The following is a 17,897-nucleotide window of genomic DNA, read 5'->3' on the forward strand; positions in this document are numbered from 1 at the left end:
ACTAGATGATCTTTATTGTCTCTTCCAAAGCAAATCATTGTAAGATTCTGTGACTGCAAATGTAGAACAAGGAGAAGCCAATGACTATGATGGGAAGGTGATTTTGGAGAGTATCAGAAAGTTTGGGTGAATGAGAGAGGCACCAATTTCTGAGTATGGTTTTTTCATACTGCAGATTTTTCCTTTGGCTGAGTTACTGTTGATTACCGTTAACTCTGTAGCAGAAGAGAGAGATTTTGAGAAAGAGCAGACATGCAGTGAGAAAGGCTCTTGTTTTTGCTCCTAGATAGGGAGAAAGAGCTCAGTTGCAGAGTTGTGCTGATAGCAGAGGCTATCATTTAATCTTAGCTCTTAGTAGGCCTAGGTAAGGGATTTAGCAGAATATAAATGCCAGAAATAATGTGATATTTATTGATACTAAACTACACTAGTGTTTTAACGGTAATGGTTATTTCAGACATTTTAAGTCAGCTTGGGATAAAAAAGTGTCATGAAAGTGTCAAAGAGCTGTTTCTGGGCAAAGAAAAATAGAAATGGTTTAAACGCTAAGTAAGCAGTAAACACTTAATTGAATCAAAATAAAATGGTAACATTATAAGAGAAATTATTTGTCAGGTCATACTGGCATTATGTTATTCTTTGTGTACCGCAGTAAACCTGATAAAGATAAAAAAAAATTTTATCTTTATCATAGGGAGACTGTAGCCTCTTGAGGGTGTGCACCTTAAATTCACATTCTTTCCTGCTCATGTATGGGTAATGCCATAATTTAACGTGTTTATCTAATGGTGGCAAAACCAAAACGGCTTATGAGAATCTATCTGTATACAAAAATGTTTAGTAGCAGCTGAATTTTTTCCGGTTTCAAGTAGTGGAGCTGTAAATATAAAAGACTTGAAAAACCAAAGCTCGTTGGTGATATGTGCATAGTAATTAAGTGCATTTCTGTGATATAACAGGAATTCTTGTTCAGTTTCAGAAAACATTAATACTCCCTGGACATGAAGATTGGATAAGAGGTGTTGAGTGGGCAGTCTGTGGTCAGTATGAAAGATGAATAAAGTCGAATACTGGTTTAATGACAGTACTACTTGTATTACCCCTCCAGCAGATGACTTTGATGCACTGTAGCACCTCAGCTCTTGCAGTTGTGATGTTTGGTTTCCTGAGATGGTGGTACTAATATTAAAAATCAAGATGGAACTTTGTGTCCTGTTAAGATGTAAACATTTTTCTTGCTTGCTTCAAGTATGTTTACCTGACTGATACCTAAATGCAAACAAATTGGAGTTTTAGCAATAAACAGATATCTGTACCTGAGTGAGGAAGAGTTGGCTGCTTTTTCAGTGGGGAGAGTAGGGGGAAATAGTCCTTTTCTCTTTTCTTCTCCTGCTTCCCCCTCCTTTTTTTTTTTTTAAGAATAAGAAATTAAGAGAATAATGTTTTCAGTTGTTAACTAATCAAATAGCTGGCACAAATAAAATAGATGGAATTAGAGGAGCTCCAACCCTGAAGAAAAGAAAGGAGGAAAGGAGTTCTTGACAAGTATTGAGACTAATTGGTAGAATTCCAACAGCAACAACCATAAGTAGTAGGGAAGCATATGTAGAACAATACATGTACAGTATTTACCATGTTTTCCATGTTTTGTAAGCAGGGACATGTTCCTAGTCAGTGTGTTATAAATTCATAGAGAGTTTGAAATTAGAAAGTGAGTTGATGTTGAAATAAAACGACTTGTCGTATGTTGTATGATATTGTATGATGTTGTATGTTGTATGATATTGTACACAATATGTTTTGTCTGATATTGTGTACAATAGGAAAATTTGGATAACACTGTAGGTACGTTTTTGGAAAGAGGGTAGGTTAATTATGGCAGTGACTGAATGAAAAAGCAATGAGAATGTGGGTCTAATTTTTTCTTTGAAAACAAACAGGGGAAGACCTTTTTCTAGCAAGCTGTGCTCAGGATTGTTTGATAAGAATTTGGAAAGTGTGTACAAAATCAAAGCAACTTCCAGAAACTGAAGATGATTCCATAAGATTGAAAGAGAATGTTTTTACTGTCAAAGGTAGGTAATAGCTGTAAAATTCTCTTGCACAACTTTTCACTTGTGTATCTCTTCATGGTTTTAGGTGAGCTAACAAGATGGTTGCCATCTAATTTGATTTGTTTTTTGTATAAAAAGACTGTGAGATGGATTTGACTGCTTATTTTTAGCTGTTAGAAAAAGCGGAGTAACTGTTTTAAAGCCGTGACTATGTAAAGTTAATGATGTGTTACAAGCAATGGTGAAGCAGTGAGAGAGCTTAATATTAACATGCACTGTTATGTGTATTCCAAATGCTGTATGTAGGACATATGTTTGTCTGTGGGAAGTAAGCTGTTGTGCAGCTCTCCTCCAGTTTAATAGCATATCTTTAATTTTGTTTCAAATGCAATTAATTAAAAGGTGCTTCTATTACTTAAACTTTCGAAACATACTGGAGAGAACAGATAAGTATGTGCAAGCTTACTTTATGGTTGTTTAACGTACTGTTTGAGCACTGTAGCACCAGAGGTTTGCATTGCTGCTGTTGTGGGATAAATTATCAGGCAACATAGGTAATATAATGAAGTGTGTATGATGTTATGTGTTTTATGTGTAAAAAATGCTCCTGCTACTTCCTGCAAATCCTGATTCATTGTCTGAAGTATCTTAATGCTTGTATTTTGAGTCATTCGGAGATGCAAATATGCTTAAGACTATGGGTAGAGCCAGTGTCAGAGCATTTATTTCAAAATTGCGGGAGAGTTCTCCAGGAATTCTGTGGTACCACTCTGAGGCAATACACTGACCTCTTCAATCTGGTACTCAGGACTTGTAGCAAAGTAGGTTTTCAAGGAGCTGTTCAATGTCAATAAGCTATTGAGATACTGGAAGACGTTGAAAGCAGTTGATTATTCTCACTGAAGATACCAGAAATGACCTGGTTTTGTCGTGGCTTTTAGAAAGCAATGTGCTTTTCTCTGATTTCTGGTAGATACTGACACATCATATGCAATTACTTTGGAGTCGGTATTGGCTGGTCATGAAAACTGGGTGTATGCAGTTCACTGGCAACCTTCATTTTCCAAAGGTAAAAAGATACCAAAAACGTAGCAACTGTGTTAAGTGTTGTATACACAGAGTACAGTCACATGCCTTTGTATTACGTTTGCATGTCCACTTGTTACTGTAGACTATGAAAACCTTTTAATTCTGCAAATAAGGTTTTATGAGTAAATGGATATTGCCTTTTACTCAGGTTTTCTTTAAAAAATGAAATAAAATAACTGAACTGTAATGACTTTACTGTAATTGATTTATTGATTATGGTGTACGAATTAATTAATCAGTATGAATTAATAGCTCTAATAGTTTTTTTCTATATATGTATTTGAAATGTCTGTTCTTCAGAAGGTAAACATTACCTCAAAAGCACTCCTTTCTTTTTTGTGGAGTAGAAAGAAAAAATAGCAACATTCAGAAGATTAATCTTCAGTCTTCCATGCATTAAGATAACATACCAGGGGTTCCTGGAGTATTGATTTTCTCTAGCCATAAAGCATTAGTGCAGATTCTCATTGAAAAAGTGTTATTTTAAATTGAATTTTGTATTTTATTCTAGTATTTATCATTCTTTTAAAATCCTTAAATTTTGACAGCCTTGTTTGCAGTACTGATTTGCTGTTAGGTGTCTACCTGGTGTATAACAGAAGGAGATTCTTGGTTTGACATGCTTGCACAATCAGAATGCCCTTGTGTATTTGTACTGGCAAAGTTGCCTTTTTTTCTGATATATTTTAGAATTACTGATGGCAGCTGACTGCAGTGGTATGAACAACATCTTTATTGGTGTATATGCAACACTTGAACAGCAGAGTGCCATTAGAATGCCAAAATAACTGTAGTGAAAGACACAGGACTTGCTTTAAAAATTTTGGCTTAGTTATCTGGTCCTTAAACTTTTTTTTTTTTTTTAATTAGACACTAGTAAAAGATTTTTCCTCTTAGAGCACAATATAGGCCTGTCAGTCTTGTGCTGCAATTTGAAAACTGTCCTGTCAGACCATGAAGTTTTCCAAGTGTCTTACATCAGGCTTCTACATACGTGCAGCTGCTTGCATTCTGTGGCCTGCCCAATCTTGGGTTCCCCAAAACACATTGTCAGTAGAGGCAGACTGATCTGAGACATATTCTCAGTGCTGAAGGTAGGAGGTCTGGTGCTGGCATAAGATATCACCTCATCATGAGATGCCCACCAACATCTCTATTATCAAGAAAAGTTCCGCAGTGGTTCTCCCAGAGGTTTCACAGCCAGTTTCATCTTCCCCATTCTAGTTGTGTTCAGCATTTTTCTGGAGTGTTTCACTGTATTTTGGGAAGCAGTCCTGACTGCTTTATGTATTGAAATCTGTAGTGAATCTAACAGTTTGGAAAAAAAAAAACCCAGGGAATACTAGGAGATTGTTTTGTTTTAAACTGTAAACCTCTCAGTAAAAAATTACTTAAGGAATGGAACTGAGAACTGCTATGCATTCTCTTTGTGAAGCTCCAGCTTATCCTCCAAATTATATTTAATTCAATATCAGTTTGGAGTGAGTAAACTGTGGAATACGGTTGTTCTCATGTACATGTTTTGCATTTTCTTTGGGCGATTATGGCTGAAAAATAGAATACCTCCTAATGAACGCCTGGCAAGAATTGCAATGGCTTTAAGTCTGGCATATAGGTACTGCATTGCACATCTCTGATGCTGAGCAATTTTCTTATCCTGTTTGGATTACAGTATGACCAAATTTTTTTAGCAAGTATTCTCCTAGGTTGTAGGGTAATAATTTTCCTTGTACTGTAGGTGGCAGCATGCAACAACCAATGAGGATATTGTCTGCATCAATGGACAAAACTGTGATCATCTGGGAGCCTGATAAGGAATCTGGAGTCTGGCTAGAACAGGCAAGTGCCAGTCTTTCTCACAATATGTACTGTATTCAACTTGTGTTTTCAGTATAGTGTGTGTACTGTAGGGAACAAAAGCTTTATAAAATTCTGACAGAGAAAGGCAAAAGCGGTTTCATGCAAAAATACTCACTCTGATGCTGTGTTGCAAATAAAACTATATTTAAAAAAAAGTAATGTGATACAAAATGATTTTTATCGCTTCTTTGCTCTCTAATTACTGTATTGGAGAGTTTATAAGGTGTATTTGTGCTCAACTGTCATTCATAGTATAGCAAAACAGGTGCTGCATAGTTACACATGCTCTGCAGTCCTGGTAAGAGGAGGAAGAAACTTTCCTGAACTATTTGCAGTTAATCCTTGTGGGAATGTGACCCAAGCAGTTACTACAGAGCAGCTGACACGAAATTCACAAGCTTGGTTTTACTCACAATAACTTGTTCATGGGCTGTGTCATTAGGTTTTTCTTCCATTTGAACTGAATACTCAAGTCACTGTAGTATTTTGAAAGCTGTTCTAATGTGGAACATCCTAAATAAACAAGTGGTACCACAAGATTTCTCTAGTGCTTTGATTGATGTCTTTGTTTTCAGTTGACCTGCTTTTCCAAATTGCAGTAGTTCAGCTGAAATTGTTTGTGTTGGGTTATGCCAACCATTGTTTGTGATCTTTCCTGTCACAAAGGAAGTTCTAATCCTCTCTTGGGTGAAAAAGAGAGAATTACAGTAGTGTATTTATTTTTCCTCTGTTTCACTGAAAAGTTCTTGTGCCTTTGTACTGAAGTAGAAATTAGTTCATAATCAAGTGATGACATGGAGATGCCATTTGATGTCCTTAGTTGTAATGCTTAGTTGTGGCTAAATTTACAGACTTCTAAAAATGGGTTGTGCAGTAAAGCTTGTTGCAAGTTGTTATTCTTTTATTCTTTCATTTTACATTCTATTTCCATTGGTTTGACCACAAGTGAGCAACTTGAAGTTCAGATCAGTTCTTAACTTTGCAATTAAAATATTCTTTAAATGTATTTGTGTGCATAATGTGAACTTCTATCTATAGGTAAATTTTCATCTTATGAAATGAGAATGATTTCCTGTGAGTGGAAGACCATTTTCATAGATATTTCACTTCTGTTCATTAATTCAGGTACGGGTAGGTGAAGTGGGTGGCAATACTCTTGGATTTTTTGACTGCCACTTTAGTCCAGATGGTTCGATGATCGTTGCTCATGCTTTTCATGGAGCACTACACCTTTGGAAACAGGCTACGATTAATAAGGTATGTTGGTTTTTTGTTAGTAGTATTACTTAAAAGAGTTATGCTTTTATGTCACTTGAGGTAAGTTTCTGTTATTAATAGAAAAGTGTAACAGTACAATTTAAAATTAATGATTGAAATAGTCCTTCTCTGAACATAATATTGTAGGAATCTTACTCCTGCACAGGAGGGAGGTTGAAATCTCCCAGGCTCTAAAACCTGTTTCTTACCTATGGGAATCATGAAATCAGTTGAATAGACTGAACTCATTTGTGGTTGTGCTTTGTTTACAACTGAACCAATAACACAAGTTTCTCTTAGATTGGAGCAATAAATCAGTATTTGTATCTCTTTAGTCACTCTTGAGTTCTAATAATTTGCTGTTTTCAAATGTCTTTTTCTTGCTTTCTTAGAAAGTACATCAGTTCTTTTATTTTGGTTAGAATATGCCAATCAGTCAAGTGAAAACTCCTTGCTTCTTTGGGTGACTTTTTTAATAGAAAGAATGGACTCCAGAAGTTGTGATTTCAGGACATTTTAACAGTGTAGAGGATGTAAAGTGGGATCCAGAAGGAGAGTTTATCATCAGTGTGGGCTCTGATCAAACTACTAGACTCTTTGCTCCATGGAAAAGAAAAGAAGAGACACAGGTATGATCTTCAAAGATTTTGTGAGTTTGGTTAAGAGGGCTTGTCTGTCCTGAGTTTGGAATAAGTTGCCTGAATATAACTCAAACCTTAAATATCCCCAGGAGGTGATCTGTTCAAAATTGCTTGGTTTGACCATTCAATGTGTCCTGTTTTCACTGTAAAAATATTAAATGGCAGAGTTTTTGCAATCACATATGACTGCTGTTTAATCCTGAGTTCACCTCCAGATTACCTTCAGTTAGTCTTCTCCCAGGGTCTTGGAAAAGGCTCTGCAGTATTTCAGAAGGAGGAATATATGGCTGATTCTAACAACCATCTGTTGCCGTTGTTTAACAATTGGCTAAACACTGCTGCAGGTAATCATAAAGAAACTCAACTTTGGTTGTGGTTTTTTTACACAAGCTTAATCTATAAAAAGTTCTCACTATGTTTTTTTTTTTACACTAGTTTGTTTATGACTGACTGTTTTACTAGAACGATTATCCGAACTACGTGAGTGCAGTCAGAAACTAAGGACTGCACAGGTGCTTGCTCACGCCTCCTGCATTGGACTGGGGGGAACCCTGTCTAGGAGTGGAGAAGTGTTGTGTTGTAGGAAGGGCATTTCCAGTTTCCTTCTCTGCTTTTTTCCTTAATCTCCAATCTGGAGGGTACAGCAGCTTTGTGGAAAAGATCATCATCATGGCAAGGCTTCGCAAACGAAGATTTGGGAAAGGCTCCATCCACATTTGTTCCAAGCACGCTGGTGGCTAATAAGGCCAGTACGAGATAGACATGTCCAATTGCAAAAGGCACAACAGAAAGACTCCTTAGGTGGTATATTCTGCAAGGCAGGGTTCTTTCTGCATTGTCTTTTCTCCTCCAGAGTGATCCTGTGTGTGTTCTCAAAGGAAGCAGCAGCGTTATAGATGGTGTGTCTCCAGACCTCACGACTGGAGGCCAGAGTAGACCAGTTGATCAATATGGCCAAGGCTGAGATGTTGTTTCAGGGAGTTCTTGTATCTTCTCTTTGGGGCTCCTCTCTTGCGGCAGCCAGTGGCAAGTTCACCTAGGGAGGCGGTGGTCCTTCATCCTGGAGACGTGCCCTGCCCAACACAGCTGTGTTCTCAGCAACATGGCCTCAATACTTGTGTGTGGAAAAGATAGTACGTTGGATTTGACATAGTGAAGCAGAGTCCAGGACTAGCACATGATGTAAGTTGGCAGCCTTCAAGAATTGTCAATATCACTTTCTCTGTGACCTGCTGAAGTACCACTCTTTGTTATATATGCTGCTTGCTAAATTTTAATCCTATTTCTGAAAGAACTGAGCTTTGTATGATTTACCTGATCAGCTCTCCCTGAAACTCCTGAATCAATTGATTTAGCAGACAGATTGTGGTCTTCATATATAAATCTGGTGTGAACTGAATTCTTATACTTTCTGTTCTGACACAGAGCAGCCACCTTGCATCCAAGTAGTGTCAGCATTTGCTGCATGGGGTATGGGAGAAAGCTATAGTATTCTTTTGATGAGATGAAGTGGAGGGTTGACATAGAAATGGGTCATTTGAAGGAGTCTGTTCAGGACTTCTGAACCCTGAAAACCAGGCATTTAGTTTTGCTGCTTATGAACTTGGGTAACACAGGCCTTTAAAATGCCTTAGATTTTTTAGTATGAGTTTAGTATCTGAAAAATTAAAACAGGTGACATCTGATATTTATCTTAACAAGACACAATGAATGGTTCATATATCTATGAAGAGTTAGTATTACAGCTCAATATTCATGTTTTTCTTTATAAAAAGGAAGCTAAGTGTTAAATGCAAATAATTATCCCTTCTTAAAGTCTCAATTCTGATAACAGAATATCAGAAATGGGGGATAATGGTCAGCTTCAATTTGTCATGCAAATTTGCATCCTGATTTTTCTGGAAGAAGCTTATTGTGTGACTTATGCAGCTGTCTCTTTGTTTTGGGGTTTGAGTTTTTTTGGGGGGGGGTTTTTTTGTTTGTTTTTGTTTTTTTTTTTTCATTCCTGTTATGTGCTGTGATCTAAAGTATGTAAAGGGTAAGAAGGGCTTTCTGCACTGTTTGATTTTATTTTTTTTTAAGAATGAATGCTATTTTTTGCATTGGGAAGTAATCAAGCCCTTGTGAAATCATGAGGTTTTGTAGGATGTCTCAAATTCCCATTTAGGTCCTGTTAGAAACTTGAGCATTCAAAACTCAATTGAATTTTTAGGGTGAGGCAGTTTACAGTCAATAACAGTCTTTGTTTATATTCATATGGTATCTAGTACAATGTAGATTCTGTCTTGGCTACAGGCATTGTAATACTGAAGTAGTCTAAATTAATTTTAATCGATGAAATTAATTCTAATTCTGTTAGCTGTTAACTCTAAAGTGCACACTGTATTTTTCCAACTAAAGTATCATATAGGAGCAGTAGCAAATGACACTTCAGAAAAATCTCTTCATGACAGTGTATTTGCTAGAAAACAAAGATGCTTTTTGAAAAAAAATTTTTCTCATGTGTAGAATAAATCAGATTTTTAGAAAAGCAATTTAAATAATTTAATATATTTTTTACTAATATTCTTTGTTTAGTATGACTATAAAACTACCTTGTCTATCTATTTTGATTAGCTGTTAATTCTCGTTTTTTTGTGTTAAAACTTGAAGAGTGGGTATGAATATAGAAAAGTAGGAAAAACTAATACTTAAATGAAAACACTTCTATAATTTTCCAGATGTTTTTTCTACAAGAAACTATTTTGGTTTTGACAGCTTTTTTTCAGAACTTATATTAAATGGTCTCACTAAAATCAAGTATTTAAAGAAAAGAGGGAAGTAGGAACCTTTATCCTGATAACAGCAGTGCTGCTGTGCTTTGTGAAAGACAGATGAAGGAAGCAAGGTAATTATCACTACCTTATTTAGGTCTTTCAGAGCTACAGTTTCTAAAGTAGTAGCATACAATCCTCCTTTTGCTTAGGCAATTTATGTTCTGTTCCTGACTGTCTAGCATAAAGAAGTCACAGTAAGTGCCTTAAACACATCTGGGCAGGGACACAGTTTACTAATTACAGGAATTGTGTGGTGGAAAACTAGTATTCAGCTAATGTTATGTGATCATACATCAGTTTTATGCACATCAGTAGAAGGCTACTTTATGTTAATGAAGTTAGCAAGTAAAGGATTAGTACTTTTTTCAAACTTGAAATCTTACTGCTTCTCTGGTTAAGGATTGTGTTTTAACTTTGTGTGTGTTCATTTAGGTAACCTGGCATGAAATCGCAAGGCCTCAAGTTCATGGATACGACATGCGTTGTCTGGCAATGGTTGGCCGGTTTCAGTTTGTGTCAGGAGCAGATGAAAAAGTGCTTCGAGTTTTTCGTGCTCCCAGGAATTTTATAGAAAATTTCAGTAACATCACTGGTATTTCAATGGAGAAGCTGTGCTCCCATGTAAGTGTGCTAAAGAAATGCTAAATGAAGATGACCCTCTTAGATGTAAATAAAGTTAATGCTTTAGAAAATTTCAGATTGCACTAAACTCTGTATAAATTCCTTTAATCATTCTGAAACCTTAACCTTGTTTTTCCTTTCCCTTCTGCTTACTTCCATGTGTGTTGTTGCATATGTATTTTTGTGGTGTTGTCATATGAAACAGGTTCTATTTGAAACCAAGCAAGACCTAGTGTCAAAAGATTGTAAAGAGTGTGGGTGAATTTTAAATAAGTCAGATCATGTAGACCACTGTACACACTTGGGGATTAAGCAAACAATAAAGCTTGGGAATGTGCTTCTCCTTAATTTACGGGTGTAGTAGTCCTGGCTGGATGTAATTATTGTTGTGTGGTTATGTGTTGGTATTATTAGTTGGTTTTTTTTTTTAATTGTATGCTTGGAAATAGCATAAAGCTTTCAGCACTGTTGTTAGTTCTTATATATAAATATTTATAAAGATGTACTTGCTCATGCTTAATTTCCTCTTGACACTGAAAATTTTTTTGAGGCCTTTACATTCCAATTCTTAGTTGTTGGTACCTATGCTGTCCTGCATTGCTGTCCTTTCTTTGCTCCCCATTTGCATTAAGATCTAATTCTGGTTTTCCCTGCATTTTGTAGAGCAGACCTTGTTCAAGATAGATGCCTCTGTACAGTGCCTTGCATTCTCTTTGGATTTCTTGCTCAAAAGCAGTGTTTTCTGTGCAGTGTCTTAGAGATGGATTGGCCTTTCAATTTAATTTAACAATTGAAATATCTGGGAAACAAGTATAATCATTTTTGATACCAAGAAGTCACACAAGTAGCTGTTTAGTGCTTTAGTTCCACAAGACTTTGTAAGCATTTGCATTAATGACCATTGTACAAAAAACTCTGTGCTTTTATAATGATGGCAGATACCATTATTTTACTTTTATGTAGACTTTTCTTATCGGCTCTTCGTCTGAGTGCTGTTTTTTTGATTCATGATATCACAAAGTGTTCATATGGGCTTTGGTTAAAGAGGAAGGCTTTGTGAGCTCTAATGATACAGCTACTCTTAAGTAGCTTTATTGAAATTGTTTTCTGTGAAAGCTTTTTATCGTTAAAGTGGGTAAGCTTTTTTGTAATTTGGCTCACATGCCTTCCCCCAAAAAGTACTTAAAACCAACAAAGCCACCTTTATGTTCAAAAAGGGTTGAATAGGATTATATTCAGTTCAAATCCATTGGATTGTATTATACTTAGGGTTGTAATGAAGAGGCATTTTTGTTTTAGGGGCCTTAGACTTGTATGTGTCTGTCATGTTTTCTCATCTAATTATGAACATATAAATAAATTTTAAGCTGTCACCTAAATTATTGATTTAATTCTGTAAAACAGTCTTTGAACTTTTCAGACACTGTAAGGAAGGGATTTTACAGCTATTAAATCTTTTTCATCTCTGCACAAAGGTCCGCAAGTTCACTTACCCTTTCTAAATTTTTACTTTTTTCCCTGTACCATTATAAAAGTAATTTCTGACTGATGATTTGTCTTTCCCCTGTGCTGCTTTAAACAGGCACGTATTCTAGCCACATCTCAGCTATTTACTGAGTTGTGTTTGAAGTTGTGGTCACAGGCACTCAACCCCCCCCTCTCTTTTCCAAAATGCTGCTTTATTGTTTCACCTCAGAACAATTATTTCCAGTTCTATTGTGTTAAAATCTGCAGTGCTCTCAGTTAATAGATTAATTGTCATGTATGTGCTGGAAGAAAACCTGTAATTAGGGATGAAGAAAACTCTTGACCTGAGGCCTAAGAAAAGGTATGTGGGTTTTTTGTTGGTTGGTTGGTTTTGGGTTTTTTTGTTTGTTTGTTTTTTTTTTCTTTTTTTTCTGGTGGAGTAGTGGTCTTTGTTTTGTCCAGGATTGGAAGTTTTTCAAAGTTTCCCCTTTCACTTCTCTAGGAAAGTAACTCTTAGATATTTCTTAAACTGTGGCCTTTGAAATCCAAACCTACATAACAATCTGTGTGTAACCTTTTTTTTTTTTAATTCAGCAGTCATCTGATCTTCCAGAAGGTGCAACTGTGCCAGCGTTGGGATTATCCAATAAAGCTGTTTTTGAAGGTATGGCAGTGAGAAATAATGGTTATGATGTTTCATCTGGAAACGTTTTTTAAGTGATTGTTTTAGTGTACATATTTTTTGTAGGTCTGTAAGTGCAGGCGTTACTGCAAGTTCAGAGTCTAGAAATAAAATTGTGCAAAGTGTTTAGTTCTCTGGTAGCACCTAAATATGGTGCTTAAAAATAAAAGCACGAGTGAGGATCTTTTCTCCCTTTCTCTGCCTTTGTTTTTTCCCCCTACACATTCCCAAATGTCTTGTGCAAGCCCAAAATGCTTTCTCCGCTCTCCGTATTGTGTCCTGCACCTCTGTAGGAATTAGCCTCACTCAGTCTGAACAGGGCTCCTGAGAGCCTGATTGCTCTTCTGTGATGCATCTGGGAGTAGCCAGGGCAGGATACTATAAGAATTCCTCACCTGCCGTTTTTCTTCTTTTTCCATGCTCACTATCCCCCCACCTCCCTGCCCTAAGAAGACTAATGACTTCTAGTCAAAAAATTAGTATTGAATAGCATACTGTGAAAACTAGGTTCAGAGTTATTAAAGCAAAACTACCTGTTACTACTTGCAGTTGCTCTGTAAAATACCTACCTGGCTACATTCTCGAGTCCTTTTCACACTCTCCTCAAATGTTATCACCTTTGTAGAAGCTTATAGAAGTAATGCTTCTTTGAGGGGAATCAGTCAGATTTTCTCTTACACTGAAAATAGCCATTTCTCCAGGTAAATGATGCTTTGTAGAAAGTATTGGGAGGGAAGAATTAGTTAACCAGCAGCAAGTAATGTTGTGTCTGTAAAGACTGGTGGGGCACCAGGTGAATTTCTTGGAGGGGCATTGGAAATTACATTGTGGGGGAACAAGGAAGGAGGGACAAGCACCTGTGTAGGGTGATAAAAAAATATTTTCTTGAGAGTGAGGATGAGACTGGTAGTCTGGTTTTTGATAAAGTCTCTGGTAAAAATGCACTATAGTGGAATCTACAAATTAGGTCAGACCTGTTTTTTGTCTTCTTAAAGCTTTTTCAGAAGGTGTGATCTAAAAAAGGAAGCATTTTAATAAGCTTTGTCTCCAGGGTCTCTGGTGGCAATAAGCCAAATTTTCCTAAGCCATTTGTGAGAGAAAAACCAGCTTTGTTGTACTTGAAATACAACTCATACTTGAAATAACTCATAAAACATATTTTGGCAAAGTTTTTTTTCCCATGCTTTCTAATGAGTTCTTCTGCTGAGAGAGGAGAAAAACCCCTCCTTCTCTATCGTCTCACAGAGAATAACTAATATCCACTGATTTCACATGGCCCACCCAGAAGCAACCCTATGAATAGAATTTTCCTGCCTTGTCCACCATTGCTCACCCAATGCTGTCAGCACTAATGGCTTGGGGTAAAGCACCACAGACCTCTGTTCTCACACTGCAGAGGAATCTTCATGGTGACCGATGATCAGATAGTGGTCTCAGATAAACGTTGCTCATTTCATTTCCAAGGAGAGAGAAGACAGTATGAAAGAGAAAGTAATCTTTTTTTTTTTTTTGCTTTTTCTATACCTACTTTTTGAAACTGCTGTATTTGAGATGTACATTTGGCAAAAAGGTAGTTTACATCTGAGAGAAACTGTTGCCCAGCTCTGTACCTTTTTCTTAATACTGTCAGAGTGAAGGACAGAGTTGAATTTTAACTTAAAATTAACTACTTTCAGTTACTTCTGGTACTTTTGCCTGAAGCTAAGGACTGAGCCTTCAGCAGTTTTGCTGAAGTTTGCATGGTGTAGATACTCTTGCTCAAGCATGGCTTTTCATTTAGGGATCTACATTAAATTTAGGAACTCATCACTTTTGTCAGAGATTTTTGTCTTAAACATTTTCAAATATAGAAGGAAAGGTTTAACATTGAGGAAACACAGGTTGAACTCCTGGTGACTGCTTTGTTCAGTCAAATCAAATTTTCTTTAAGAATATCTGAAAGAACCTGTGCTGATGGAGAGAGGTCATTCTCGAAGGTTAGATTTTATCTTTTTTAGAAATCTCATTCTCACATGCATCAGAATAACTAGCTTCTAATAATCATATTATTGTAACTGCAAGCAGGGAAACCTGGTTTCAGTTACTTGTATTGTAAAAACAATACGTGCTTTTTATGCGTATAATAAGTCCTCATGTTTTCCCTCCTTTCAAGTATGTTCTCTAGCTAATGGAGTCCTTACTTTGAATAGGAGATATGGCTCTTCAACCAGCAGAGGATGAAGAATCATTTAATACAATTTCGAATCAGTATCCTGAGATTTATTTTCAACCCATGATCCTTACAGGTATGAGATTCATTTCTGTTGTAGGAAATAGAGAATGAGGTTCGTTGGATATAAACTTGAAGCATTATTTAGCTGATTTTTAGATTATTTAGTACCAAATTTGAAAACACTGTACAAATGTTTTTTAGAACCTCCATCAGAGGATCACTTGCTGCAGAATACCTTATGGCCTGAAATTCAGAAGTTGTAAGTTTTTTCCTTATTGAAATCACAAAATTTCCAGAACACTATTGTAACATATTAATGTAGTGTGGTCTTGTAACTCTTCCTATTTACTATCTGATTTGCCTTGTCTTTACAAATACTTGTAAAATAAATACATTATATGTGTATAAAAATTAGAAAATATAAAATACCTACATGTATGCATGTTATTATATGTATATAAAACATATATGTTATTATGTGTATATAAAATTAGGAAATTATATATAAACCTTAGGAAACAGTGCCACAAATGGCATTTAGAACTGATGTGTCACAATTTTATTTTACTGGTTGTTTCTCCTTAAAACCTTGCCTATGCTCAGGGTCTCTTTGTAAGGAGTTTTGTGCTTTCTTTCCACTTCATGGCACAGGCTTGCAGATGAAGTTTGTCTTTCTGGTATGGAAGTAAAGGCTTAGGCATCAATAGAGGAGCTTCCCCCTAAAGCCTAACAGAGTTATAAGGTGGGATAGATGGAAGCAGCAGCTAAAATAGGATGTGCCTAGTGGTAGAGCAAAGTGATGAATGTTGAGTAAAATGGTTACAAACCCAATTTGGGTACTAAATGCTGACAGGGTGGTTGTGGATTGCAGATATTGGACTTATATGGTCATAATAATTGTTTTGTGGTTACAGAGTTTTAGAATTCTTCAGCTATGTTTTCTTCCTTTTCTGAAATTGTCAATTTGCAGATGAAGGTTGTCACCTAATTTGTTCCCTAAGGATCCCAGTAACATGAGGCTATCCTTTCACAATCTTCAAAGCTTTAGTATCAATCTTAAAACTACAACATGAAGAAATTAATAATCTCAATCTCTTACGAGTTTTTTTATCTGAATCTCCTAAAAGAGTGGTCTGAGGCAGGAACAAGAAGAATGTTGGGCCTTTGCTCATGATTACAGCTACCTTTATACGTTACCAGTTTTGTGACTTCAGTTGGGGGTCAGGAAATAAAAAGCTTTGGAAAAACACTTTGCAGCTTGCTTTCATTTGACTGAGGGGGAAGTTCTGTGGGAACTCATCTTTACTTTCAACTGGGCAGTAAATCTCCTTTGATTACTTCTAAGCTCTTTTACTATGTTTGTACTCAAAGGAGGGTTCCCTGAGAGGAAAGCCAGTGGATGTTAGACAATATCTGCACACTTTGTAATTCTAACTGTTACATTAACTGCTTCTTCTGTGCATGCTATGGCTGCTAATGCACTCACATAAGAAGTTTGATAAGGGATGTTTAAGTAGTGAAGCGGAGCCAAGGGCAAGATTTTTCTTCATTTCCCTTTGACATTTTGCCAAGTCTAGTGGGACATTAATATTTGATACTCTGCTATGGGAGTACTGCCTATCTTCCTGTATATCCTGCATTCATTAAAATAGTTCCATTTTATGATGGTCTTCAGATGACTTATCTGACAATTTTTTTCTGTTTTCAGAGCCACAGCTAATGATAGGGATTATTTTATGCAAGAGCAACAAGATGTAACGCATTCGTAGACTTTGAGGTTTTTTGCTCAGAATAATCTTGAAAGCAGTAACATAAAAACTCATAATGTAGATTTCAAGTCGCCATAGCAGCAGAAAACCAGTGTGAGGCACTGACTTGCTAAAAATAGCTTGTTTGTAATTGACATTTCTGTATTCCTAGCTCTAACTTGACACCAAATTTTGAAGGATTAGTGTTGGATTTTGCGAAATGTTTGCTTGAAGAGGTTTTAGTGTGAAGAACTTGCTGAATTTTTTACATAATCTAATAACTTAAAAATATGGTGAATCTTGTGAGAATGTGCTAATCTTTATCCTCTTTGAAAATTACTGTAGAGAGTTTGTAGGCATCCTACTGAGATTAAAGTGTGAGTGTTGACATGTGTTTATCTGCATATGTATGTGCATTTCATGTAATACACTTGAAAGTCTAAGAGATCCTTTTTGACACTAGAAAATTACTGTATTCATTTGTCTGGACACTTTGAAGGTCCAGTCAGTTTACCTGTGCCTAAAAAAATGCTATGAACTGCACAATGCTAAGGCAAAACGGTTTGTGTGAAAATATCATTTCATTATTCTTTCATGCAGTTACTTCTCTCCATTGTGAACCTTTATTTGGTGGTGTACTACATAATGAAGAAATCAGACTGTGTGTATGGGATCAGGGAAAAGAGTGGTACTAGAGCTCCTATACTGGCAAGGCGTATATACTCATGTAGACAGCATCTCCTATTGCTGCTATCTTAATTTGCTTTACTGGAGACACCACTGGCCTGCACAGGCAGCTGGTCTGACCTAAGACAGTCCTGCTCATGTGACTCTGCCAAAGACAGTATTTTATATTTTCTGTTAATTTAACAAGAAATGTTACATTTTGGAGCTTCCATTTAGCAAAAACAAAGTTGCATGCAGAAGCTTGAAGTCTTTCCGTCAAGTCCTCTTCAGTACTACATTTAGGAGATAAAACCAAAACAACCGAGGACTTGTTTCATGACTTGTTCCACAGGTTATTTTTCCTTCATGGAATTTCAGGAAATTTATGCTTTTGATGGAATAAATATTTTTTAGTTTTAGAAAATTGACTTTCAGTGGTTTCCACTACAAAATAGTCTCCAGGAATGTGCTTTAAAGTTAAGCATTATGATAAAATTCCTGCTGGTCGCAAGTTAAGAGTAAGCCATGCAGTACTACTTTCATCATTGTGTTTTCCTTTTCCAACATGATTCTTGTCCTTTGGTTCAAAAATCTTTCAGTATTTCACAGAACAGACTGGGTGTTTCTGGTATATTTCTTTAGTGGTATTCAAATATATGGCTTCTGATTTTTATTGGTAGTGTTAAAATTGTTTTTCAAGAAAATAAGGGTACATTAAATGCTGCTTTAGTTTGCTTTGTTAATCATTAGTGTAGCTTCTGCAGGACTATGGAATGGGCTGGAG

The 17,897-nt window shown here is 36.3% G+C and overlaps 1 protein-coding gene across 3 annotated transcripts in view; it reads left to right on the top strand.

Moving 5' to 3' along the window:
- The window catches only part of ELP2 (elongator acetyltransferase complex subunit 2), a 38,554-nt gene that overhangs the window by 14,800 nt on the left and 5,857 nt on the right, over positions 1–17,897 (top strand). The window contains exons 7-16 of one of the 3 annotated variants that reach the window (XM_017813269.1): positions 974–1,040; positions 1,941–2,075; positions 3,028–3,123; positions 4,882–4,982; positions 6,129–6,260; positions 6,740–6,889; positions 10,150–10,338; positions 12,400–12,469; positions 14,677–14,772; positions 14,901–14,958. In XM_017813269.1, coding sequence (XP_017668758.1) covers positions 974–1,040; positions 1,941–2,075; positions 3,028–3,123; positions 4,882–4,982; positions 6,129–6,260; positions 6,740–6,889; positions 10,150–10,338; positions 12,400–12,469; positions 14,677–14,772; positions 14,901–14,958 — 1,094 coding nt within the window. The remainder of the gene's footprint in view (positions 1–973; positions 1,041–1,940; positions 2,076–3,027; positions 3,124–4,881; positions 4,983–6,128; positions 6,261–6,739; positions 6,890–10,149; positions 10,339–12,399; positions 12,470–14,676; positions 14,773–14,900; positions 14,959–17,897) is intronic. The other 2 variants (XM_017813270.1, XM_017813271.1) reach the window with 2 other exon arrangements.

This window comes from Lepidothrix coronata, unplaced genomic scaffold (genome assembly GCF_001604755.1).
Source record: "Lepidothrix coronata isolate B3197 unplaced genomic scaffold, Lepidothrix_coronata-1.0 Scaffold40, whole genome shotgun sequence".
NCBI lineage: Eukaryota > Metazoa > Chordata > Aves > Passeriformes > Pipridae > Lepidothrix > Lepidothrix coronata.